A 27,640-nucleotide genomic window follows, 5' to 3' on the forward strand; every position below is an offset into this window, starting at 1 on the left:
CTCTGATTCAGTTCAGTTAAGTATTCCTCATAATTATTAAAACTTGTAAATGTGTCTTATTGAACTAACTTATCATTTAATTAAAAGAACCGGCTAATAATCTTTTGAAGCATATTTTTTGGTCGCGTTTTCAATTCACTAAAAAGAATCGGCTCATAAGAGTCATTCTCTCTGAATCTTTCCACATTGATCGCCTTGATGATTATATTGTTTAAAGCCCGCGAGGACAGTACAGTCGACAAAGATTTATTGACATCATTTCTGGGTACATACTCACTTTATTCATTAACATTCAGTACCGTTTAACATGTAATGTCTTTTGTTGTTATGCTGAAGATTCACCAGCGCAGCAGCGAGAGAACGCATCATCCTCTGAAGCCATCCGCATCTTTCGCGCTACTCTCTGCAGCTCATTGATTGGTTACTGCGTCTCTCTCTGTCCCTGGCCCCGCCTTCTCGCGTTCGCCTCCCCTCTTCTCCTCTCACTCCAACCTGCAAGATTTTCACAGCTCAGCATTCTCCTTGCATGTAGCTAGTGTAGGTTTTTAAAAGCAGGAGGGGTGGGATGGGTTTCAGAGTGTGCAGAGAAAAAAAAAACCCTCCTTACCCAATTGGAAATGGGAGGAGTTTTTATTGAGCTGTGATTGAACCAATGACAGCTCAGTGCCGGGAAATACAGCAGTGAAACACCAGGGGCTGTGGTGCTGAGCAACGATTGCAGGGTGTGAGACTAGAGATGTGTGTGTGATGTGCATGAGAGCATCTTTGCATCTGTCCCGATCCGAGCTATTGTGTGTGTGTGCATGTGTGTGTGAGCGTGGGGGTGCGTAGAGGAAGACATCAGGGGTGTGTGTGTGTGTGTGTGTGTTTGCACAGGTCTGATATTTCCAACACAACCAGAAGAGGATAAACCAAATGTCCTGATTGTTGTCACTTTTCTCCCCCCCACCCAACCCAAGCTCTCCAAGTGCCCTGCGCGCTCTGCGAAGTTTCTTTCCTCAACCCCCCTCTGCATCACCACCCTCCTCTTGGTGCAGTACATCTCCAGTGAGGATACACACACGCGGTACAGAGGTAAGTACAGTATCCCCCTTTTATGATAAAGCATGCCTTTTATACAATGCAGTGTAACATTTTAATGCTTAGACAAGAATCTAAATATAGTCTTTCAGTCATTATAACACAAAAATCAGGGAGAGGCGGCGTACGGCAGAGAGGAGAGAGAGGGAGATCTTTGTCAGTGAGTGGAACTTTCTCAGCGCAGGAGAGTGTGAGTACGTAGCATCCTAGTGCTGCAGTATCACATTACATAATAGTGGCCGATGTGCGTAGAATAGAACTTGAGAGTCTCATAATTTGTACGCACAAATTGCTTCTCTTGATAACTCAGAGATGCGGTCTGACACATCACTGCTGGCTCTGTAGATCGAGTGTGCATGATCATGAAACACAACTGCAGCTGTTTGTGCACTTTTTAATGTTGTTATGGCAAGTTTTTTTGAATGGTTTATGTGCATTGAAACACTACCATGTTCTCTAGAATTGTTCGAGTTGATTTTCTGCAGACTGTTTAGGGTTGGCGTTCAACATAGAGCTCGTTACTGGCCGATTGGCTGCTGATCGTGCCATGTTTTTGCTGATCAAGCTGTTCCGCCGACAACAGGCGCAGATTTACTCGTCCTGTCTGCTGGCAAAGGATGTTATAAACCTGATTACCTTGATGTTTAGGGGAAGTGAACTGCACTGTCTTGTTTTTCTCATTTAACGCGTGAAACGAACTGCGCTGAGGTCAGTTGCAGAAGTCTAGCGTTGTGTGTTGTATTTATTCTTGCTTGTACATGCACTTTTCAAAGGCATCCCAGCAGAGCCGATAACAGCAAAAGGCAATTTAAGAGGTAATCTCATTGATTGCAGTGGTGACCGGTGAATAGCGCTGGAGAAAGACAAATGGAGACAGATAGATGACTGGGAGGTGCCCCGGGCCGCAACGCTTCGGTTAAGTGCTTCGGGTCAGTCCTTGGGAGCACCACATAAAAACAGCACTCGTTTAGATTCAGAGTAGACCTCGCTTTACTCAAAGCAGAGGTGAGACAGAGGAGGCATCGCCGCATTGGACACAAACACACACACACACACACTTATGTGTGGAGGCTGTTCAGTGGAGTGAAACCGTTTCCCCTTCCTGTAATAAATCATGCCCCCTTGCTGCCGTACATGGGCCAGTAATGTTTGAAGAAGAACATTGTCCCTTTTTTTTGTTTTACAGTAATGAATAGGACTTGGGTAATAATGACGCAATATCAGATTCAGGACTCATAACTTAACAGACTCCTAATGCACTGCTATTATAAAGGACACCTCGCTCATCATGAGCTTGGGGACGTTGCATCTGGTTTATGTTCTAGTATTTACAGTTTTTTCTTATTTGGAGTAGCGGTGACATACCCAAACCTCTTATTTTTCGATCTATATCTCTCGCTCTCCAGAGTGCCATACGTTTTTAGAAGTGGATATCTGCTTGATGGTTCATGAAATTGAATGGTCTTTGCCTGCTGTAATCGTGTCTTGCTGAAATTGGGATGCGTTCACATAAAACATAAGGGTTTTCCTGTGGTTCTTCTAATCAACACTGTGGGCATGCTTTAAATGTATTCTTTTCTTTCTTAACAAGCTGATTTCATTACTTTCATAAAAGCCACAATAGGATGTCATTATTGTCAGCGAGTCACATAGTCAAGATATAAACAGTACAGTTATGTAGCATACACTTCTGAGAATAAACATAGTGGCAGGCTGATATATTGAGTGTCAGTCAAATTATTTGTTTGAGATTATGGGCATCGCCTGTTGTGGTTTCCCCTAGTGTCAGTTTCAAAATAGAAAGATAGCATCCTCAAGCAATGAATAATGTAGATTTTTGGTGGTTTTACTTTGGTGCATTTTGAGTAAATATTGTGTAAAATAGGTGATAATCATTATCTTTGTTGTATTTAATTAAATTTTATTATTTTTAATTGCCCATCCAAGTGTTTTTATTTCATCTCCTTTTATTTTATTCCCTGTTCTCTAGATACTGAGACCCGATTTTTAAATTGGTGAAACACTTCATAGTGTACAATCAAAAGGGCCACGTAATAAAAAAATGTTTGCCATAAGGCAGTGATTTTCAGACTGGACATTTGCCAGGTTCAATATTAATGAAACAACTGATCTGTCATCAGTGATGTTGCACTGAAGGAACCATGAGCAAGCTATTTAAATTAGTCATATTTGACCAAGCTTTGAAAGCCTTTGTAAACACGTTTTATTTTTTTTAATCACTTCCGGTTTCCTTACAGCTGCATTTCAAGCTGCGTAGTAAAGGTGTGGTAGTATCATGTTCTCTCTCTCTTTTTTTACCTACCTTCTCTTTTTTTTTTCGCCGACACAGCTTTGCTTTAACAGCATCTTCATTGTCACATCAATCACTCCTCATGTAATGGCTTCATAAACTCTGAGTGCTTAAAGTGGACAATGCAGAAATACAATTCCTTGTTTCACAATTCTAGAGCTCAGTCACAGCAGCTGTTTTGGCCACTACATCTATTCATTCATAATAACAAAAAGGAAGCTCTGTGGTTTGGGTTTATTTGATATACTAATGGATGTGATTGTCACTGCAGTGTTTAGTGAAAGCCAGAATACAACCAGTGAGTCGACTCTTTTAAGATTCATTCAGTGACACTTTCTATCTATTATAAATCATATGCTTAAAAATTCATTCTAAAACAAAGAATCATTCCATCATGACTGAAATCATTACCAAAAATGTTGTACTGTTCTTTTTAAAAATGTACATGTTGCAGATCTACTAAGAGAAGTGTTTTAGCAATGTTAAGCATTTTTTAAGCATGCACTTCAATAATAATTTTCACACATTTAAAAAAAATTGAATAATTAAATCTTTAATAATGTTTCACTGCATGAAAGTGAACAGCAGTGATTCGTTCACAAGATTCACAATACTGATTCGTTCACAATATAAATGCCACAACTGAACTCCACACACAAAAGGTCGCATTTAAGCAGCGATCTTCCCCTGTCCATCTGATGACTCAGAACTGATGATAGAGCAGCAACCGAGTTTGACGTGTTCGTGACAGCTCCATAACATCATATTTAGTAAGGACAGCCAAGGTGCTGGGCTGGTAGATTCAGTGCCCTCAGGCTGTGAGATGTTACAGCATGCTGACTAAATCAGATGAGGAAGGTGTGTGTGTGGGAGGGTTAGAGAACAAGAAAGCAATTTTACAGTTCTATGATATTGACCCTTTGCTAAGCTCCGCCCTCTTTGGTTACCATTGCTCGCACAGATAAGAGTTATGGAACCGAAATGAATTGTGAACAGTGTGATTTTAGTAAAATGTGTGTATTATTTTTACATTGACAACATTTGTCTTAACAGAAATTTTTAAATTACGCAGTAAAATAGACTGAATCAGAATGGAAAAGAGAAAAGCCTTATTTGAAAGTGTTTAACGAAGTGTATGCAAAAATTAACTTTTATAAAAATAAACAATAAAATGTATATTAAATTTTTTTTTAAATACACAACCTTTTAACACTTTCTTTGATAAATTCTTTCAAATTCAATGTAAAGCTATTTGAAGACAGAACTTTCACTTGACTTTCATTTGAAAAGAGTACAGTTTGGTGGACGACATGATTGGTCAGTTACATTTTAAAGTCGGGACTTAGTCAAAAATAAAAAGTAAGATAACTCTGTTTTCTGGACTTTTATTGGCTAAAAGTTGTCTCTTCTTAATGATATTATGATATTTGACAGGCAAACTGATAGATAGGCATTGACCTTTCTGCGATTGTGTTTTATGTAGTCAAAAGTAAAATCTATTATGATGGAAATAACTCTTGGCACTTGTGGCATTTGGCTTCATGCTTATTTGAGTATACTGTCTTTTGTGTGTTTGTGCATGAGGCAAATTATGTATGCATTCTTATAAAACGTAACATATTGTATTTGCAATTACATAATCTTGCAGCAATAACCCGTCAGGTGAAGCAGCGGTGCTTTAAAACGAGGCGTGAATGCTAGCAAATGGCTGGGTGGATGACTGTGGGCCACAGCGCTTCAGGCTAACATAGACTACTGCACGGCGCTCAGTTACTGGTGCAGTGTGTGTCCATCCCCCCGAGACACACACACATACACACACACACACACACACGAGTACTGCTCAGAAAGCTCTTCTACAAGCCACTGCCAATTCTGACAAAGACAAATGGTATTGAAATGTATTCTGCTGAATAACATGGTTTGTGTGTGTGTTTATCTCTTATAAACAAGCACTGTAGCTTAACTGTAGTACAGTGATGGTTTCAGTGAGTAATACCATGGTACTTTGATATAACCTACCTTACCTTACTGATTGCCATATCATGCATGTCTGAAGACTGATGTATGTTTGGGACCATTGCTATTTTAGTTTTTTATTATTAGTAGTATTATTTTGGTATCACTATTATAGTATTTTTGAATATTATGAATTAGCTTTTGATTTTATATTTTCAGTTTTGTTTTCAACCTTTCAGTTTTTTATGTGCCTTTGTCATTTTTATTACTTTTTGATTTTAAGGTATTATTAAATGTTTTAGTTTTTTTATGCAATTCAAATATTTAAATGTTTCTATTAAACTTAATTTTTTTGAGTTCTAGTAGTTTTAGTGCTTAAACTTGTTTTCAGTATTAATAGTTTACAAAAAAAAAAAGAAAATCTGCTGAAGATTTGCTCCTTTTTAGGCAGTAGATGAGATTGTTCCTTAATTTAACAGATTTTGAGACATTTAGTATTACATTACTTGACCACCACTGGATCCTCTGCCATAAACCAATTTTGCCAGAATGAGAGTCCAAACAGCTGATAAAATCATAATCGTTTTTCACTGTAGGGAAACGTTATTATGGATTATGAACTTGTATTTTGACCAGAAAGAAAGATTTAAAGTTAAAGCATCTTGATGGATTTGTTTCTTACAAACATGCAGCTTTTGGCTTCACAAAATCGGAACTGATGGACTGGAGTGGTGTGGATTATTGTGATGTTTTTATCAGCTGTTTGGACTCTCATTCTGACGGCACCCATTCACTGCAGAGGATCCATTGGTGAGCAAATGATGCTACATTTCTCCAAATCTGTTCAGATAAGAAATAAACTTATCTATATCTAGGATGAGGGTGAGTCAGTTTTCAGCAAACTGTCATTTTTGGGCAAACTTTTGTCTTCTTTAACAATAACAACACTGTTTGGAGCATGTAATCATGCAGATCAAACCAATCACTTTCATGTAAACATTATGTTTAAAATATTCACGACTTTATACTGAATTGTGAAGGCAGATAATATAAACGCCCCTTTACAGAGCAGCCAAACAGTTCGGAGTGTGGCTATTCAATGCAGTCCCCAGAAATCCCTGAACGTCTCTGATAAATGAGTTATATTGTTTATGCATGTCACACCGAACTCCCAAATGTGCTTGTTGAACCTCTAATGGAAAAACCTCAGTTAAGTACGTAATTAAGCTCAGGTAAGATGTGAATCCAGAACTCTTTGAAAAGATAAGTTAGAGTCTTGTCCTGGGATGAAGGATATGTTGCACTTAATTAAAAACACTCTGTTATTCTCATTTCCTATCGCAGCCTTATGCATTATTCAGCGCAAGTGATTATGATATAAAATAATATGTATAATTGCATAAGCATACATTTGTCAAAGTGTGTCTTGTATATAGTTCCTGCATTTCAATTTCATGATATGCAAGTTGAATTCACAATGGAAAATATTTAAATGTTACTACAACCTACATGCAAAGTGTAAGTGGTGTCTGCTGCAGACAGGTTTAGCACTGCGCTTCGATTCAGCGTCCGCTTTTATGTCGGCTAATTTAATGAATGATCGATGATCCGTATTGCTGCATGATCAAATTACCAGCTAGAACCACAGGCTGATAAAACAAGGTGCTGGAGAAAAGGAGTTCATATATTCTGGTGCTGTAATAGACCAATTATACTGCTCTGCTGCCCCCTCCTGGTGCTCTGTCATTAGGGACCAATAATAGCACTGTGTCCTTCAGTGGATGACATAGAAGTTGTAGTTTTCCTTTATGTGGTCATGCTTGTGAAAGGAAAATCTGGTTTTAAATCTATTGTTTAGAGAAATCACAAAAGAGAGTTCTTAAATATCTCAATTGTTGCTTTCTATTAGTGAGATTTAATTATTTCATCTAAACAACTTTGATTTCAAAACATAAATGGGTGGAATAATCCATACCTACATAAAATGAGGGATCCAAGCTATGTCTAGAAAGCAGAAAATCATAAAGACTTGAGGGTGGAGGACTTGATTTGGACCTTGAAGTAACTATTGTGACAGCTCCCGTTGTTTGAATTTGGGCGATTTGTGATTGGCAGCTCCGCCTACGACTCACTTCAATCTGCAGTCCATTGCCTACACCTGCCTTAGTTTAGACTTTAAAAAATATTACTAGTAGAGACCAAAAGGGGGCTTGGAAAATTGGGTTATGTTTGATTTGGTTTGATTTTTATTGTTTTGAGCACTTTTACATTGTTACAACAGCACATTAAACCAGCAGCCAGACACCTCGCTTTACACACTTTTCAGAAATATTATCTTTTTTTATTTTTGTTCCATTATAGTGATTTACTTTTGAGCTTAATAAAGCTCTTTTCCTATTGAGCCTTATGTTTGCATGTGTCCCTCCTTTTGTTTCTTCTCTTTGAGCCAGAAGTAGCAACAAATTGGGGGCTCGTCCGGGATGATTTTTTAATGGATGGGTGCTTTTTATTTAAATTCTTTTGGACTGATGCATGCAACACCTGCTGAGTGGCATCAAACAGCTTGAAAGATCAATTTTTAATATAACTTCGACTGGATTCGTCTGAAAGAAGAAAGTCGTATACACCTAGGATGCCACTGGGGTGAGTAAAACACAACCTAATTTTGCTTTTTAACTCTTTGAGCGCAACATGTAGCATAAAACCCTATTGTAAATAACTATAATAAAAACATGAAATGTGAAGTCTCACACACAGAATTCTGGGAATGTATGTGTATTTAACAATATTTTACTGTAGCATTATATGAAACGTCAGGTTAGATTTATAAAATAAAATAAAAATTCCCGTAGAGTAAGGGAAAGTAATTAGCATTTTTTAAATTTTTACTATTTATTTTTTACTGCTTAATTTTATGCTGTTAAAATTACAATACATTTTACAGTGACTAGCAGCCACCCAGAATACCTTAGCTACCATATAGCAATACACGTCATCAGAAAACTTTCTTAGAAGCAATGCCTTGTCCAATTTGTTGGGTACAAATGCAGTAGATTTTTTAAATGTAGCACTGCAGGTTTATTTGCTTCTAAAGATAGAGCACCAATGCCAGGTGATTAGTCAATGTACTTGTTTCTCAGTGGGTCGGACTTTTTCGGGGGTACTTGCTCACACTGACCTAGATTTGGTTCATTTGGAAATCTGTATCCGGTTCGGGGAAGGGAAAATTTAGCTTTATCTGCCGCCCACCTCTTTGAACTCAGCCAGTGAACCTAACTATTTTTGGTGCATGTGAGAGAAATAAAAAGTGTGTTTCTCTATTTGTGTACAGTTGTTCAAATGTATGTGTGACGGAGATTGCTTTATTAGTTTGTGTGTGTCACTCAAATGGCCACATTAAGCCACGCTAATCTGAAGCGTATGTCACGTCTTCATGTTGTAGATGTTCATGTTGTAGTATTACTTAGTATTATTTATTTATAGTATTCATTTATTTTGTTATGTATTTGTGTCATTTATTTATTTAAAATAATTATTTTTAACTTTGTATTTTAGTTTTAGTATATAATAAACATTTTATTTTTAGTTTGATGCCAACTTTTTGTTTATATTTATATTTACTTTAAAAAATTTCCCCCCTGCTTTATTCAATGGCCAAAATAATTGCCTTTTTTTTCTCAGTTTTAGTAAAAAATACTGAACATGAAATAGACTGAAATGTGCATATCTAGATACATTGAGATCATTCTGAAAATGATCATAATATTATTATACACATTGCATATTCTGTGAGAATGGATAAATAGTACAAATCTCCCTTCTGTGCCTGTATCTCTGACTCTTTTGAAATGCAGGTCGAAGCGGCACATGTCACTTGTGTTGAAGGGCTGACGCGAGTCATGTGAAAGGGCCTTTAGAGAGCGTAGATGTGGGCCAGAGTTTCTGACTGGCCTAATTTGTTCGACCTTCGCGGGGGAGAGAAAGGCACTGCGGAGGAAAGAGCAGGTTTGTTAAAGAGACCCACTCTCTCACTGTGAGGCCGTGACTCCCCCCGCAGGAGCTCGCTGTCTCTCACTTCAGCCTCTTCTGAATGTGCGCTCAAATGTGTGCTGCTGCAGCTAATTTGCTCTTATGGCTTTACTTAAAGTCTGCTGCTGACTCACTTGTTCTCAGTGTGTGCTGAAAAGCTTGACAGCCTGCAATCTTTGGGGTTTCCTAGTCAGAAACACTTGCTGCTGTCAGATGTAATTTATTTTTAAATGTTGAAAATTTTGCTATTCAAGTTGAAAGTGGAAAGGTTATTGTAGTTAGGTTAAACTGTAAACTGTAGATAATGTTTGTTACTTTAAATAACGAAATAAAATAAAAAAAATTCTAAATTTAGTTTCATTTTAGGTATTAAAATAACTACAACCAGAAATTTCATTAAAAATATATTTATGTTTATATTTAGTCATTTAGCAGATGCTTTTTATCCAAAACGACTTATGACAATAGAAGCAAACAAAACCAAATATAAACATGAAAAAACTACTAAAAATAACAAAAACAATAAAATTACTAAAACTTTAACTACAAATGTTAATAAATATTAATAAATATAATAATTGATGATAGTATAACACTGACTATAAGTAAGCCATTGTTTGTTTAAACTAAGTTTTTCAAATGGACCTTTAGATTAAATCAAATATCTTTCAAAATTTACCTTTTAAATATTCAAAAGTAGTGTCTTGTGACTCAACATAAATCTATAATGTAAAATATATTTAAAAAAAACTTGTGAATAAATGTAATGTTATGCCTTTAAATAACTTCTTTTGGAAGATTTTCTCATCAATATTTGATATATTAGTTTTGAACAATTTGAAAATTTGTATTATATTGCATGTGTTATTATATATTAATTGACTGAGAACCCTAATATGTAGGCATGCTATGGTAAAAACTAACTACATCATGCTAGCACGTCCAGTCCTGATGTTATATCTGCCTACATCTATCCGTTACGCTGAACCTTGCCATTTGTGCTTTTCCACCAACATGCCAAAACTCTGACAAGGGCATCAGTGATATCAGGTTCACACTGCCACTGCAATGTGTTGGAAATGCAGCAGTGAGTTCAAATTGCCTGCTCTGCAGTCGTCGGTTCAGTTTGGATTGAAGGGGAGATCAGAGCTGACAGGAGCAACGGCTGTGAAACGCCCTGAAAATGACAAGTCCGATAAGTGGAAAAATAAATGACCCCATAACTTTTAATGAGCACATCCTTAATTTTCATCCTCTGAAAGGAGAGGACTGTCTTTACGTCTCCGGAGAGAAATTAAGACAAACAATGTCAGATTTAGCTGTGGAACGTGATGGCACTAGTTTGACTCGTTTCTTAAAGGGAAAGTGCATAAAAAAATTGCGATAGTATGATTTGCTCACTTTACTCAGAGCTGTTTGAATCTCTTTATTCTGTAGAAAACAAAGAGAGAGATCTAGACCATCATACCAGTGTTATTTTATTCGTATTTTAGTACTGTTTATATGCTGTAGTATTATTCATCTTTTCTATTAGCTTTAATTGTTATACTTTCAGTGTTTATTTTAATAGAAGTTTTGTTCTTTTTGTGCATTTTATTAGTATTTGTTTCATTTATACATTTATTTATTATTTTATATTCAGTTTTAACTATTTCTGTATGAATGTATCTTTAAATTACAGTAAACTAAATATTTTTCAAATGCATCTTTCACTATTCAAAAGTTGCCATGTTTTGTGAATCAACATAAATCTATGAAAACATAAAATAAATAGAAAATTATAATTGATTTTATATATATATATATATATATATATATATATGTGTGTGTGTGTGTGTGTGTGTGTGTTCCTGTAGCTCAAGTGGTAGAGCATTGCTTATCAAGGTTGGGGGTTCGATTTCCCTGGAACACATGATATGTAAAAATTGATAGCCTGAATGTATTGTAAGTCGCTTTGGATAAAAGCGCCTGCTAAATGCATAAATTTAATTTAATTTAATATATATATGATATACACACATGCACACACACACACAGTTTCATTTAACAGTAACAACACGTGATTATGGAAGCCAATTTCTGCCACGGAATACAACATTAAACAGATAATTGCAATTTTTTTTTTTTTAAACTCAAAAGTGCAAGATATAAACAAATTTTTAACTAAAAGGTTGCAATTATCCAGTTTTCTTTTTATTTTCTTGGTGGAAATGGGCTTCCATGCAGTATTACATGGCTTTAAAAGACCTGCTTGAGGTACTTTTATGGTACTTTTGAATTCTTTCTGAAGGTTTAAAATTGAATTTACCATTCATTGTAATTGGACAGCAACCGGCAAAGTCAAATTTAGAGTTTCTCCTTTTGTATCTTGCAGAAGAAAGAAAGTCATAAAGGTTTGAAAAGAAATGATGGGGAGTAAATGATGACATGGTTTTTATTAATGTCTGTATCCCTTTAAATTTCAGTCTTACTGTCATGCTGTCACATGCAAATTTTAACACTGGCCCAAAAGCAGTTTTTCAGACAGAATGACGTACAAGTTACCTTTCCCCAAAGGCATATCTGTTTCCTACAGCGAGTCTGCAGTCTTCTTGGAAATGGATTTCGTTATCAATCAAAATAACTGCACACTGGGTCTGCAAAAACAACTGGCCAGACGTGTGTTGAGTGTTTATGAAAGGATCCAGTCTGGAATGCCTTCATTTATCTAATCATTAATAGCAAAGAGATTATTTTTACTGGGATTTTTTCATTTAGTTAGTTTGGGCAAGTAACAACCTAGCAATCATCTGGCAATGCACTCTTTCAAAGTATAAGTACATATTATTAGATTTGTGTTTAGAGCCCTAGTGTGTTACTTTTTGCAGCGTTACATCAGGATATCTCCACCTCAGCTAGATTTCTCATTTGTGTACAGATTTGCATGGCATATGGTGTTGGACGTTGAAATTACAGTTCAGTATTTGCATTTCATGCCGCTTCTTTGAGTTTTGAGTGGTTGTAATGCTCCAATTATATAACAGCATGCTTTCATACAGCTCTTCTGTTTAACAAAACATGTCATTAAATCTTCTGTAGTAATTTACATAATTGGGCAATGTGTCCACATGTGAAAATGTTTTGCTGTTTTCATAATACAAAGCTGCTTAACAGATAAGTCTGCTTCAGTACCATCATGAACAGGTGAAAGCTGGAGGAAGAAAGCAAACTCTTTATAGACAATGATTTTTGAAAGTCATTTAATTCTAAACATCTTTGCATCTGAAAAAGTATTAGTAAAGGTATATTTATCAGCTGTTGTTTGATATTTCCCGATTTGCTCTGTGATGCATCTTTAGGCTGAAGTGTAGTGTAGTATTTAAATAGAAAGCCCAATTATTGATCATGTGGTTAATTAGAGCAAATGGGCTCAGGCCAATCTGTCTAGTCACATTCTGATGAAGAGTGTGTAGGTGAAAGCGTTTAAGCTTTGACATAACGTCCTCCCCATAATCAAAAGGCAGAAATAATTATTTTGATTAACGAAAATGTTTTTAAAAAACTAATGCAAAAAGAAATACTTTTTATCTGTTGAGAATCACTACTGATGATAGGAATTATGGAAAATGTGTTTAAATGTTCCATTTGTGTGTATGATTAAATAAACTTTTATAATAAAATGTTTAAATGTAGATTTATTAAAGGTGAATTTATACATGTAACCTGATCATTTTTATAAGATTGAATCTATTAATTTAACCCTGCCATGAAACAGGATAATCCTGTGGCTGATTTTCAAGTGGAGTGGAGGCTTATCGAATTTAATTGCTTTGATTAAGAAACAATGTCTGCTTGTGCTGCAGCATGATAGATGCTAAAGCAGGGTATTCTCTCGATAAAAGCAACACTCCAGTGGCCGAGAATGAATGAAGCTTTTCGGCTTTTCATGCAGATTCAATTATAGTTCAGACAGAGTAATCAAAATGTCATGCAAACCCTCTGATGCTGACTCATAATGGAACTTTGTACTTGCACTGTATTTGACTTGATTTCTAAAATCCATTTCCCTTTTTTCAGAGGGCATGTGATGCTACTTTGGTACTAGCGCACCATATTGAGGTGTGAAATTAATTACATGAATAGTAATACTAGGAAATGACCTCAGAGAGGTCTGTGTTTGATTTTGAAGTAATGGATATTATAATAGGGTACTGCTCGAAGACTTACAGCTTGGAAACTTGTGAAGAAATCAAATACTAGATGAACATTTTGATTCTTTATGCATCATATTCCATTGATATGCATTTGACAGATTTCAAATGTATTTTTATTTTTTGCGAAAAGAAGCCCAATTTCCTGTTTCAAAAGGAAGTATATGCCATCTGTGATTTTCTAGTGATAGCATGGTGCTACACCTGACAGACCACTGCTTACCTAGCTGACTGTGTTAATGAAGTGTGTGTGTTTGTGTGTGTGAATGAATCAATCCGCTCGATGCGCCCTCTAGCTTTATATTTCCGGTTAAACCCCTGCATTGCAGCATTACTTGCAGAAGCAGAGACAGAGAGATAGAGAGAGAGAGAGAGAGAGAGAGAGAGAGAGAGAGAGAGAGAGAGAGAGAGAGAGAGAGCAGGTGAGTGAGAATAAAACCTGGTCACATCAGAGAGAAGCCCTTACTCGACTCAACTTATGTGCCATTCAGAATTGTGTTGAGAATTGGCTTTTTACAGTACATCTAGTATGGTTTCTGAATTAGAATTGAATTGAGAAGTCAAGTAAGATGTAGAAATGTCATTTGAATGTAAGGAAACTTAATTAAACTAATGTAGTTTGTTCTTTTAGTGATATATTTGCTAAATAATATATATGCAAATCTGGTGGACATTTTGTAGCAAAATTCAGTTTTGTTGATAGCTGTTTTAATGGATGCTTTGGTAGACATGTGCAGTATGTAAAAGAGTGTATTCTGTATACCGGGTAATAAATAGGCTTAATTAGTCAAACTTAATGATTAACTGATCATTTTTGTTTCTTGTTGGACTATCGAAGTTCCTCTGGTCTGACTGTGTACTGAATCACTTTGAATTATAATTCAGAAAGTTCACCCTCATGAACTAAACAGGGGCCTGATCTTAATTTCTGAACTCTGCAGGCAGTTTGTTTCAGACTCCTGAACAAAAGCAGTAGTACAAGGCCCTTGTTTGAGTCACATTAAATATTCAAACCATTGTCTAGGCTGAGGAAACTTGTGTGTTTTTTAATACAATTCATATTAATGATTATCTGCTTACACGCTGGTTATGTGTGTGTGTATGTGCGTGTGTGTGTGTGTGTGTGTGTGTGTGTGTGTGTATGAATAGACTTTAGTAAGATCAATAATTGAGTGTATCCCCTGCTGTACAGCATCTTTATGTGTGTACCACACTGCGCCCTTACAAACCTATGATACACATGTAACGTCACATTCATACTTGTGCAATTATGTGAGCACCAACTATTCTAGCCAGACATAGTTGTCTTCTGAAATGTGAATGGGAAATGGGAATGTTATCAAAATAGCTGAAAAAACTAAATTAGAATTTTATACTTAAATATCAAAATTTGAATTATATTTCAATATAAAATACATAATTTCAATCAGGCTAGGGTTAGGGCAGCACGTTTACTCCAAAAATCATAATTGTTGATTATTCCCTTGAAATTGTAATTGCGATAAGTAATTATGATTATAATTATAATTTACATTTGTATGATGTTTATACAATTGTTTCATGCAACGGCATGAAAATAAACAAGCTGAAAACACTTCTAGTGCTTTTCTATAGTATTAAGCCTCATATGTCTACTATACATCAGATTGATTTTTAAATGATAAAAAAAGTAAATATGAATGGTATTATAATGTTATTCTAAAACTAAAATTAAAATAATGGGAAAAACCTTTAAGATAGCCAAATTTATCCAAAGAATAAGATAACATGAAAAGAGCGTGAAAAGAGTGCATAATGTTTACAATAATGCTTAAAAACCACTTACAATTAATTAAGTTACTTAAACAACTATAAATAAAGCAGCATTAGTATATATAGTTTAATACAAAGGGCTGAAAGCCAATCACACAGAGAACATTTTTCTTTTAAAATTTTCATTTTTTTTTTCAAAGTTGAACTTGCATTAATTTTACATGGCTTTCTAAACATGCAGATTTCTTGTGCGAGACGCGAGTGCAATGGTGATAGATAGAAAATATGTAAAATGCAGAATGTGTTTTGTGTGAATGGCTTGGTTCCAGTTGGGAGGTAAACAAGATCTTCTCTGAATTAATGTTCTCTTTTCTTCACAATATTTTGAATGAACAGTGCAACAGCGCCGCATCTAGTGGCTTTAAATGGATAGGCTGATAAAAAACATAATGCAACGACACCTTGTCATCGCATCTTGAGTGCCACTGATAAAGCTGCCCCTTTAACACACACCTAAAATTTGAATGCTTCATTTTTGCATTCAAATGTGGATTTTTATTTTAAATTTGACGAATATTTGAAATTCTAGTATTTTTTTGACAGCCTTAATCTGCATACTTACAGAATGTGTTTGCACTTGACTATGAGATGCTACATGTGTAACATTTATCTAAACACTAAAATAAGTACAGAACTGTACAGAAAATCTTCCTGGAAGTTTTGCTGCAATATACCTGCATCATATGTGTCCTGTGGGCCTGAAGCAATGCTGAATGTTTTATTAGTAGCTCTGGTTGAGCTGAGCATCACTTATATATTTGAGGGTTATGGTTTTGAATAAACCCCTAACAATACTTTTTATAGTTATGTGTTGGTATCATTTGTTCTATGGTGTAAAATTCTTACAAATCTCTTTTGCCTCGTATTTGTGTACTTTATGAAACACAGGTAGATACTGTTTAAACGGGGTTTTTCGTGGTATATTATAATATATATAAGGATTACCTGAAAAGAAAATTCACTGCCTAAGGGCTTCTGAGCTAAACAAATTATATCAATTAATCCTGAACTGAATGTAATTGCCTTTGTGAGCATGATGGATGAAATGCATATCGTTTCCACTTTCCTTATGTGGAGTTTGGATGTTTTGATTCTAGAATATTTTAATGTTTTGTGCACACTCACTCACACAGGAAAGCTTAATTGTGACCTTTACATAACATGATAAGTAGTTCTACTAATTAAATAGTCTATAATGCAATATTTAACATTAATCTATTATGTAAATTGTATGCAGCATTAAATAATAATATAACATACATGCCTGCAGAATTTAAACGTCCATTATTCAAAAAGTTCTCAGCTCTGTTGAATCCATTTCACCATTGCATTTAAATCTATTAAACAGAATTCTGCTGATTTTTACCTTCAAAACAATGCAGAAAATTAAGAAAGAGCAGATTCCATTTGGGATTGGCGATGTGGTATATTTAAATGCAGAAGAAATAAGTGAGTTAAGAAAATGAGATTTGTGTCTCCATTAAGTTGTCATGTCATAATTATGAAGCATCCCACTCTTTATGGGGCATCTCAGTCGTTCTTCCCCAGCTCGTGTCTGATTGGACCAGTAATGCACACATTGCCCAAATGATCCGGCACAGCTGTAAATCTGCCTAGGGCGGGATAGCCATTCTGTTTCAGTGTATAAATCATGTAACAATCATTGAAAGAGGTTTTGTCGCAGTGAAAAAGGGTGAATGGTGAATGGAAATGTGGTTGTGTTGAGTGATCCATGAGAGCAGAAGAATCTGGTTTGTTATCATGTGTAATTTCAGTTTAATTATGAACTATATTCGACCTGTTCTGCACAGATTATTTCCTACAGAATTATGCCATTTTCCACCACAGTGTGTGCAAAAATGAGAAAGGTTGTCGAATCTAATGTAACTGTACTCTATCAGCATAAGTGCAAAGTCATTTCACAATCAAATAACTGGACGATGGTTATTATCTTGAATGGAAACAATTAAAGATTGCACTTGAATCTGTGACACTTACTGTTAATTTATGAAGTCACATCTTCCTATAAAATCACACACTTCTCTAGAGCTAAAATTGGGACATTTTGTACAATTTGGGGTTAATTAGATGAGCTTAGACCCGAGCTGGATGATTCATGTATCGTTGTCTATATAGGTCAGTTCTTGGGCTGGATGTAGGTTAGATTATTGTCAGGAAAGTCATATCTTCCATCAGGGACTTGAAAGCCTGATGTGATGATCTTTATAATGTCTACAGTGATAATTGAGGGTTATTGTATTTCCTGACATTTAATAGCCTTTACCAACCATTGCGTAATCTTCATGAATTTAATATTGACTCACTCAAACTGGTGAGTCAGCTTTGGTGCACAAACATCAGGTTTCATAGAAAAAGCAGTACCTGGAAATGCAGCTCAGTTTGCATGGGTTTAGGCCATAGACATGGTTCTAAATTAACACCCGCCAACCCGCCAAATGCGGGTTAAAATTCATTTTGGCGGGTGTTAATTAAAACTTACTAGCCAGTTTGGCTGGTGATGCATGACATGAGGTTCTGTTCTCGGTCATTTATCCCCCTGGCAGCACTTCCTACATTTCCCATGAACACTGTGCTGTAATGCTACGTGATGACGTTTCATATGCTCATTGGCTGCACGCAGTTTGCAGTGAAACCAGCGCGAAAAAACATGGAAACGTATAGCGTCCATCAGAAAAAACAAGGAAGAAGAATGAATGGAGCCAGAGCAGGGACCATAGACTGAAAGAGGAGGGAGTTAGCTATTAAAGAAAAAAATTAAGGTTAAACTAAATGTGGCGGTGGTTGGGACAGATTTCTGGGGGCGAAAAGAGTAACGAGGCAGGGGATGAGGATATTACGGAGAGCCCCGCACGTCACCTGTAGGAGAAAAAAAATCAATCCGTGACGACGGTTTTGCAATCCGTCCCCTCAGTTTATAAACCGTACTCACAAATTCATAAACTGTTCCCTCGGTTTAACAAATTGTACCCACGGATTAACAAACCGTGCCCACGAATTCCCAATCCGTGCGCTCAGATTTTGTAAACCGTACCCTCGGTTTTTTAAATCTGTACCCACAAATTCATAATTCGTGCGCACACTTTCACAATCCGTTCCCTCGGATTTGTATTTGTAAACTGACACGCATTTGTAGCTCCGCCCCCACCGGCAGATTAATTTCTGTTTATTAAACATTATTTTTCATAGTATCCAATGAGTCCACGATCAGCATTCACAAATAGTCTTCTTTTTAGCGTTTATTTTAATAGTGATTATTATATTAATCACCAATAGGATAAGACACAGCCGCCTGTGTTTTATGACCAAAAAAAAAAAAAAAAAACGCTAAAAAGAAAATAAGGGTAAAAAGCAATACAAAACAAATAATATGCCGGTTATGTTTTCATTCCTTTTCTCTCTAACTGAATGCAATGTTATTTTCGGCCTCCTTATTTATTAATAACATTGACAGTGAAACATGCATCTAACTCCGGCAGGTGGGGTGGATGGAGCTTAGTATAATAAAATCAGAAAAATAAGTCTTCATGCATGTTAAGAAAGAATTGTAGACAAGCATTTACAAAACTATCAAAGTTTATTTAAAAATAAAGCAATTCATGAATTATTTTCTTTTAATCATTTATTTAGCCTACAAATTAAAATGATAAAAATAACTTTATTTTTATTTTTATCATTATTATATATTATTATACAGGTTATGCATAAGAATCTTTTATCCAAAACAATTTACAACAGGAACAGGAAAAAACAGGAAAAATTTACTCCAGAGTTAGTCACAATGCCAGGTTTATTTTACAATAATAATCAGTTGCTATTATAAGATTATTCCTTTATTATTATTAAACCTATTCCACATAATAATAGTCAATAAAACTGTATGTTAACAGGAGCTTGCTGCATGAATCCGTGAGTACGGTTTACATTTTGCGAAAGTGTGCGCACGGATTATGAATTTGTGGGTACGGATTCAAAAACCGAGGGTACGGTTTACAAAAACTGAGCGCACGGATTGGAAATTCGTGGGCACAATTTGTTAAACCAAGGTAACAGTTTATGAATTCGTGAGTACGGTTTATAAACTGATGTTTTTCATGCCAACAATGTTAATAAAATGATCAAATGCATTTAGTGGCACTCATAATTTGTTATTTTTACCGGAAAAAAAAAATGGCTAGTGGAAATTCTGATTGACTTTAGAAAGTTACCAGCCACATTGGCTGGTGATAAAAAAAGTTAATTTAGAACCCTGGCCATAGACTGTATAAAAACATGGACGTAGTGTCTGTGGCGTCACCCGTAGACTCCTGAAGTGTGCAGAGCGAGCCGTTGCCATCTTGGCAGCGCGTCACCGCACGACTCTCCCGGACAATCGAAAATGGGCAAAAGGGAAAGAGCTGGATGCTGAAGCCACGCCCACCTCGTTCGATAGAGCAGCCATATTGAGCGTTGCATTTTTTTTCCATACAAAACGATATGAGTGACATATCTATAGTCTTTGGCTCTAGCCAGGGCTTTTCCCCCATCATTCTCTCTCTCTCTCTCTCTCTCTCTCTCTCTCTCTGTCTCTATCTCTCCCACCCCCCTGTTGTTAATTTCTCTGAATAATCAGTATTGACATCAGCATATTGCTGTGCTGTCAGCTCTCTATTGTGGGAGATCAAACGGCCCTGTAGCCTACTGGGCAATGAATCTTTCATTCATGTCCATCTATATTCATGCATATTTTTTTATTCATCCTTTCTCCCATTGTCTGGACTCAAATGAGCCGAGGAAACTCTTCTGCACAGCACAGGGTCTGATTAGTAGTGGTGTGGCGATTGCTACAACTGCTCGAATTGTAACAGGAAGAAAATCCCCTAGGCACACATTGAAGAAGGGACACAAGCCATACCTAGAGACCATAATATCACAGAGACGTGCTAGTGCTGGACTGTTTTCACACAATACAGTAAAACACCAACTAGCAACCACTCAAAACACCCTAGCAACCACCCAAAACTATCCTCCGATTCTAATAAACCATACATCAATGAAAGAATATTTATTCAGCTTTCAGATGAATAAAAAAACTGACACTTAACACTGGTTTTGTGGTCCAGGGTAAACATTTAGTCTTTAATGCAGTCTTTCCTACCATTCACTTTGCCCATAGAACAGTTTGTGCATTAAAAAAATGCAATAAATCACGTTTAGTGTTGCAGTTCATTAAACTGCATTTTTTTTATCAGAAACAACAATTTATAACCACTCATGCCAGTACTGCAACCCTCATCCAAAAATTTCAGGACTAGCTGTAACCATAGCTATTTTTATAAAATACTTTCAGAATAATGTGACATATAATGTCTTGCAAAATGTCACATAGTTGCCAGGTACATAGTCTTCATTTAGTTTTTCCTGTCAGGATTGTGTAGCGCATATCTTCTGGTTTATTACAGATGGGCCCGTGAGACGCTCATGAGAAATTGCATTGTATTTTCTTTGTTATTCTGCTTCCTCCCACACAACACAAGTTTCAGTGCACACCTGGACAGTTTCCCCCTGACATTTCAGCAGCCAAACCCTGAGGGGGGACACATTTACATACTGATCATTGGAGATTGTCCTTCACTAGCGGCTCAGGGCGTAACACACTGCATTCGGCCGAGTGTGAGCAGAATCCATAATGAGAGAGAGAGCGAGAGACAACGAGAGGACAGGAAGAGAGATAGAAGAGAGTTCAAAGGTAGCGAGAGAGTGACTGTGATGTGAAGTTGATAGAGGGAGGTTAGTGTCTAATGGAAGAGCGGGGACTGTACTGCAGTGAGGGGACTGCAGCTTGTGCGGATGCGAGGGAGATCGTGAGATGAGCTCTAGCCTGTGCTGCTCTCTCGTTCTGGATGGGTGGCTCCATTAGGGAGGACAGAACTAATGCCTGGTAAGGGCTTTACCATTTCAGCAAGACTCCACCCCCCCTATTTGAAAAGCATGCTAACATTTTTCAAGCTGTTCAATAGATGTTTGCGCGTACAATAGCAGGTTGTTTTTGTTTCGCCAGCTGCATGAACAGTTTGCTTCGCTCCCTGATTTCAGAAGAGAGTTTGAAGCAGGACATGAATGCATGAAGCCCTGAAGATCAACTTACCTGATCTAGAATCTTGTGTAAAAGAACAAATCGATTGCTAGTCTTATCCCACTTAATTGAAGCTAAATATATTTGAGGCAGAGTGAAAGTTGTTTTTACTCTGCTGAAATTACTTCCACATATGTCCAGACTGGTTTATGTTAGTTTAGCTAATCTATTTACTACATCTGCAGAAGTTTTGTTAAGGTTATCTGCATTAAACCTTTGAAAGATACTATCTATCTATCTATCTATATATATATATATATATATATATATATATATATATATATATATATATATATATATATATATATATATATATATATACACACATACAGTTTTTATGTGCAAAATGTACAGCTTTGTTTTTAAAGTTTTGTCTGTAAAATAATAATAATAATAATTGTAAGTTTTGAATTGGTGAAGATTGCAATTACAAACGTTACTTTTCAGTACAGCTGGTCACAGACCGACTGCTGTAAAATTAACTGTTATAAAAAAAATATTTTATATGTTTATTTTTGTTCATGTATTTATGTATTCATTTATTTTTGACGTTTTCATTTACTTGCATTGCTGTTAAAGTAGGTATTAATGTATCTTATATATTTATTTATATATTAGTTTACATATATTTCTTCTCTCTCTCTTTTTTGAGGTTTTCTGTACAGCTATTCATGGACTGACATTGCTGTAAAATGTATTTTATTTATTTATTTATTTTTTGTAGTGGGGCAGCTCAAGTATGTTGGGCGCACAAGTACTGTGGCTCGTTTGCCCCATGGCCAAGCCAACATCAAAGTTAGTTCACTAACTTTTAATTCTAGTTTATTATATTATTTTTGACTATTGTATAATCAGAAAATTTCCTCTCATGTTTAGCCGGTCATGAACTTTTTAAAATGTCATTTAATTCGTATTTAGATAAATCTGTCCCTAAACGTCATGTTTAAAACTTATCTTTTCCTTGTCCAAGTAGGATAACACTTCGCATGGTAGTGACCAGCTGTGGTGGTCATTTCAGATGGTAGTGTTGCTTTGCTGAGTTACTGGATTGTTTTTTTTATTTTTCTATAATCTGGCTCTTTTCAGGATTTGCAGGATTGTCCATTAAAAAATCTCCTCAGGAGAAAACTCTTAAGGAGATAAGCAGGCTCTTCAGTACAGATGGCATTGCCAAGGGTGTAGATACTACTGTAAGTAGATGTCATCAGTTACTGTGTGAGGATAGTCATCATCCTAGCGGCTGTGCCAGTGAAGCAGATGTGACTATCTGTCTCCATTCATAAGACGAGATGTTTATGAAGCTCTCTGCTTGTGTAAGGATGTTTCTCAGGAGAGCTCGGATGCTAACAGGGTCTTTAAGGCAGTTAAGAATTACATAAAATAACAGCATATCAATGAAAGAGCACTGCTTGTAGCTTTAACTTTACCTATAATTTGATTTGCTTTATGGCAGATACAATTTCTAGAGTTATTGATTTCCTCATGGATCTGTTTCTCTGGTTTTTCTACACCAACAGAAGCAAACCTCACTCTGCACTCTCTAATTTCTTCTGTTTCCAGGTCGTTCGTGATCTAGATGAATGTATGTCTAAATCCAGAGCGTGTCCCCGTCACATAATCAGGGTGAAACCCCACGCGCCGACTGACCGCGTATCCCAGTTCTGAGCTCAAAATTAATTTGCCTCCATAACTCAGACAGATCACATCTCCAGTGTTCAGCCTCTTCAGACCCAACATAATCAGCATTTGCATGTACATTTCATGAAATTAGCAGTGTGTCTTACTGGAAATTCATATTATATATTTTATCAGTATTGATATGATCAAACAGTAGATATTAAAAGTTTATGACTATCCAAATCAATCAAGCATATTATTTTTTCTATTAAAATATAAAATTATAGTATATAATCAAATAGTTATATCAGAGGTTAATATAATTAAATAAATTAAAGGTTTGTGGCTGTGTGAATCAAAACGTATAAACCTTTTTTAAATATGAAAATATAATATTATAACATGTAATCAGATTTTTTAAATGTATTTAATATATTAATATAATTGATATTATTATATTAGATATAATACACACACACACACACACACACACACACACACACACACACACATATATATATATATATATATATATATATATATATATATATATATAAAATGTTTAATACATAATATTTCATATATAAACATTTTTTAGAGTTTAGGTTGTTATTCCTATTTATTTATTACTTTGATTTGAAGTTTGATATGTTTTAATTTTATAATTTTAAAAAGGTGTTCTTTTCTTCTTGTTTTTTTTTTTTTGTCAGTCAGTAAATAGGGCCTTGTGAAATCCACTTTAATTTTTACTAAATTCTGTTTTATTTTTTTCCCCCAAACTGTTTCATTTCTGTTTTAATTTTTCTGGATTCTGTTCTTTTCCCATTTTTATTTTACTTCACCCCTTTTCAATAGTTACATTTAAGTTTATTCATCAAAAAGAAAGACTAATTAATTAAAACCACGAAACCATACATTTTCACATCAATTTAATACAATTATAACAAAAATTACGTTTAGGGCTCTATGAAATGTTTTATTTTTTCTCACCATATTTTTTGTCAACAAATTCTGTGTTTTAGCATGTCTAATTATTTGAATTCATAAAACAACTTAAATTATTAAGTGTAATGACCTACTTTTGATTAATTCATACCAAATTTGACAAATTCTGTGACATTCCGCATTAAACAGTGAATTCTGTTTTTATGACTGGATTCTGTCCGAGTTTTCCACATCACGGAAATCATAGGGCCCTAAATAAAGCAGCTCTGAGCACAAATGTCAGCTCAGCTCAGGATAGATGTCGAGCTACTCCAGAAAATCAATGCAACCCTTCGAACTCTGGTATCATCAGTGATTGCCACCTAAAAGTGCAGATTGGTTTTGCATGTATTGAAGAGTGGAGGCTCAGGATCTTGTCATTTTCAAGATTTATCCAGCGTGGATTGGAAGGGAGATGTGCATTTGCTAAATCAAACCCATTTGATTCTTTCAGAGAAGAACAGAGAACAAATGATAGTCAATAGCTGGCTTTGTTTAGATTGGTATTGATTAGTATTTAATATGGTTGTCTATGGCCGGTTGGAAGGGAAGGAAGCAATCACAAGAGCAGAATGCTCAAAATCCTAGAAATCAGAAAGCAATGCTGTGACAGAGACCATATGTAATATTTAAACTGACTGAAACTCACAGATTCGCGTTGATTTGTGTGTGCATTTCAATGCCGTTTTATTAACAAAGAAACAAAACTTGTTTTCTTTTTATCCAGTGCACAAAGACCTTAATTGTTAATTAGTAGTGTGTGAAATTTTCATTTGAGCAATTTTGTTCACATCTCTAAAGTAAATCTCTTGGTCAGTACCTGTATCAAGTCATCCACTAATAATAAGTATGCATTTTCTAATTCGAAGCTCATAGAATACATGAATGTCCATTCAAAACAATACTTTAATTAGCACTTTGAACATTTAAACCTACTCAGTATTATTATTTTTGTTAACATCCTTGTATAATTGCATATAAACTCTTGATCAAAAGAGTCTCATTTTCAGTTCTTTTGCTTGCTGACAGTGACATCTGCTGAAGATATTTCAATAAGAGATTGACTTAAATAATGTAACTCTTAAAAAAATAGATGTTAATCAAAAATGTATTTAGATTTGTTTTAACATTTTATTATGAATTATTTTTAATATTTAAAAAAATAATTGTAATTTTTTTTGAAGATTTGTTGTAATATTTTATTAATCTTTCTGAATAATAATTCTAAATCAAATAATTCTTATAATAATTTTTCTGTCGTTAGTAAATACTTTATCTTTGTGTGTGTGTGTGTTTGTTTAAAGACTCTAGGATTTAGTTTTTAGGTTTTAAAGACCCAAATTTATTTATGCATCTTTTTTTTTTTCACAAAATCATGTTACTTTTGATAGTGTTTAGTTATTGCTGTGTCTATCCACCAGCAATAATAAATCCTGGATCTAGTTTCGGACCTCTTTAATCTACGTATTAAAGCCCATACATATCAGAGCTCCTTGTTAAGACTGTATTGTCCTGCTGTTTCATTTCATATTAAATATTATTTAGCAGAATGTTCAACCTGCCAGCAGCGCTACCCTCATTTAAAATCATAGGTTTTATGGGTTTTCATTCAGGCTATCTGCAGTGACAGCAGATTTTATCTGACATTATCTGAGGTGAATGCTGCAGTGAAGGTCAAATCAGAGACAGAATTCTTTCCCATACAAGGATGTTCTAGGTGATAATCCTGGTTTGATAACCTAAAGGAAAATTAGTGCAAAATGTACAGCAACCAAAACAAGTCAAAGGCACCGGGTCGTCCCAGGACAGACTGTCTCGTGTTTTGTCCTGCAGTGCGGTGTTCTGTCGTTTATCTTGCACCATATCCTTTAACAGCCTGAAGCTCTGACGCTTTATTTCTCCCTTTCATTATTTAAATGCAAGGCCATCCATTTCGTTATTAAAAAGAGCCGCCTGTGACACTTCCGAGAGGTCTCAGCCTTCTTTTCTTTTTACTTGTGCTTATTTGATTTTTATTCCAGAAGAAGCTCTTGGTTTGAAGTCTCTCATAATAATAAATATACTGTGAAAATTGCATTTGATGCTGCAGACTTCGCAATTCCTACATAAAAGACGGTAGTGCGCTGATGTTTTTGAAGGCTACAGTTCTTTCTTCTCATCACCCTTAAGATTAAAAAGCATCCAGACTTCTGTTATATGTATTTGTCTTTCAATTGTGTTAAACTCTTCCAAGGTCCCTGAGTGGTCGAGTCAGAGATCATGAAGTGGAACCTCTTCAAAAAGAAGCCAGAAGCCATGGTGGGCCCTGAGCCCACGGGACCCGGCGGCACCCACCTGTCACACAACATGACGATGGCCCCCGCTGTCTCCACACCAGCGGACAACTCCACCGAGGCTGAGGGACCCGTCAACAAGAACGATGTCTTTGAGGAAATCAAAAGCAAGTTCCTCAATGAGATCGATAAAATCCCATGTAAGTCCTGCAGAGATGCTTTACAGTCCCACAACATCAAGATAATCAATAGTGTATCATTATGCTCAAGATGTTTTATGGATTTAAATGCTGGCCAAATTGTCAGGCCCCTAGATATCTGACCAAGCTTACCTTCTTTCTGAACTACCGTAGAATTGCAATGCAATAAGATCAGCTTAGTTTACTCAAAAATGAGAATTTGTTGTGGTATTTAGAGAAATTTAGTATTGTATCACTTGCTCACCACTGGATGCTCTGCAGTGAATGGGTGCCAGAAAAATGCACAGATCAAGCACCGTTTACAAGTGAAAACCGTCCAAAACAGATCTTAACAAATATATGGGAGGACTTTGATGTAAGAGGACAACAGGGGATAATTTTTTCACTTGACGAAGCATTATTTTGGATTATGTACTTGCTTCCCTGGAGGAAGCGTTATTATATATGGATATATATATATATGGACTGTTTGGACTCTCATTCTGACGGCACCCATTCACTGTAATGTAATGCTAAATTTCTCCAAATCTGTTCCCTTGAAGATCAAACTCTACTACATCTTGGATGACCAGAGGTTGAGCACATTTTCAGAAAAATGTATTTTTGGGTGAACTATATCATTAACACGATGTGCTTTACTCCTTCAATTCAACATGCTGTCACAATTCACTATTACATTTTTCCTGAAAAAGTGTTTGTATTTGTAATATTTCATAAAATTGTCACAACTTCCTTCATCATTTTTGGCTGACGTTTAAAATCACCTTCATGCTCTTGAGGACAACCCATCTTTTAAATAATTTCTTGAATTTGTATCCCATGATGCTCTGCAGTGCCTCCATGGGCGCTCATCGCCATCGCTGTAGTGGCTGCCCTCCTCGTCCTCACCTGCTGCTTCTGTATCATTAAGAAATGCTGCTGTAAGAAGAAGAAGAACAAGAAAGGCAAAAAGGGAAAGGACGGCTTCAACATGAAGAACATGCAGGGTGGAGATGTATGTAACAGTGTTCAGTAGCACATAATGTAGCTAAATCAACTGATGCACACTTCAA

General features: G+C 35.7%; 1 protein-coding gene across 4 annotated transcripts in view; it reads left to right on the top strand.

Moving 5' to 3' along the window:
• Positions 1-27,640, top strand: part of LOC113104605 (synaptotagmin-2-like) — a 42,793-nt gene that overhangs the window by 1,979 nt on the left and 13,174 nt on the right. The window contains exons 1-4 of one of the 4 annotated variants that reach the window (XM_026266115.1): positions 576-722; positions 960-1,074; positions 26,349-26,588; positions 27,422-27,582. In XM_026266115.1, coding sequence (XP_026121900.1) covers positions 26,375-26,588; positions 27,422-27,582 — 375 coding nt within the window. In that variant the 5' untranslated portion in view covers positions 576-722; positions 960-1,074; positions 26,349-26,374. Of the gene's footprint in view, positions 1-575; positions 1,075-26,348; positions 26,589-27,421; positions 27,583-27,640 lie in introns of those variants that run through there. The other 3 variants (XM_026266117.1, XM_026266118.1, XM_026266119.1) reach the window with 3 other exon arrangements.

The sequence above is a fragment of the Carassius auratus genome, chromosome 6 (genome assembly GCF_003368295.1).
Source record: "Carassius auratus strain Wakin chromosome 6, ASM336829v1, whole genome shotgun sequence".
Taxonomy (NCBI): domain Eukaryota; kingdom Metazoa; phylum Chordata; class Actinopteri; order Cypriniformes; family Cyprinidae; genus Carassius; species Carassius auratus.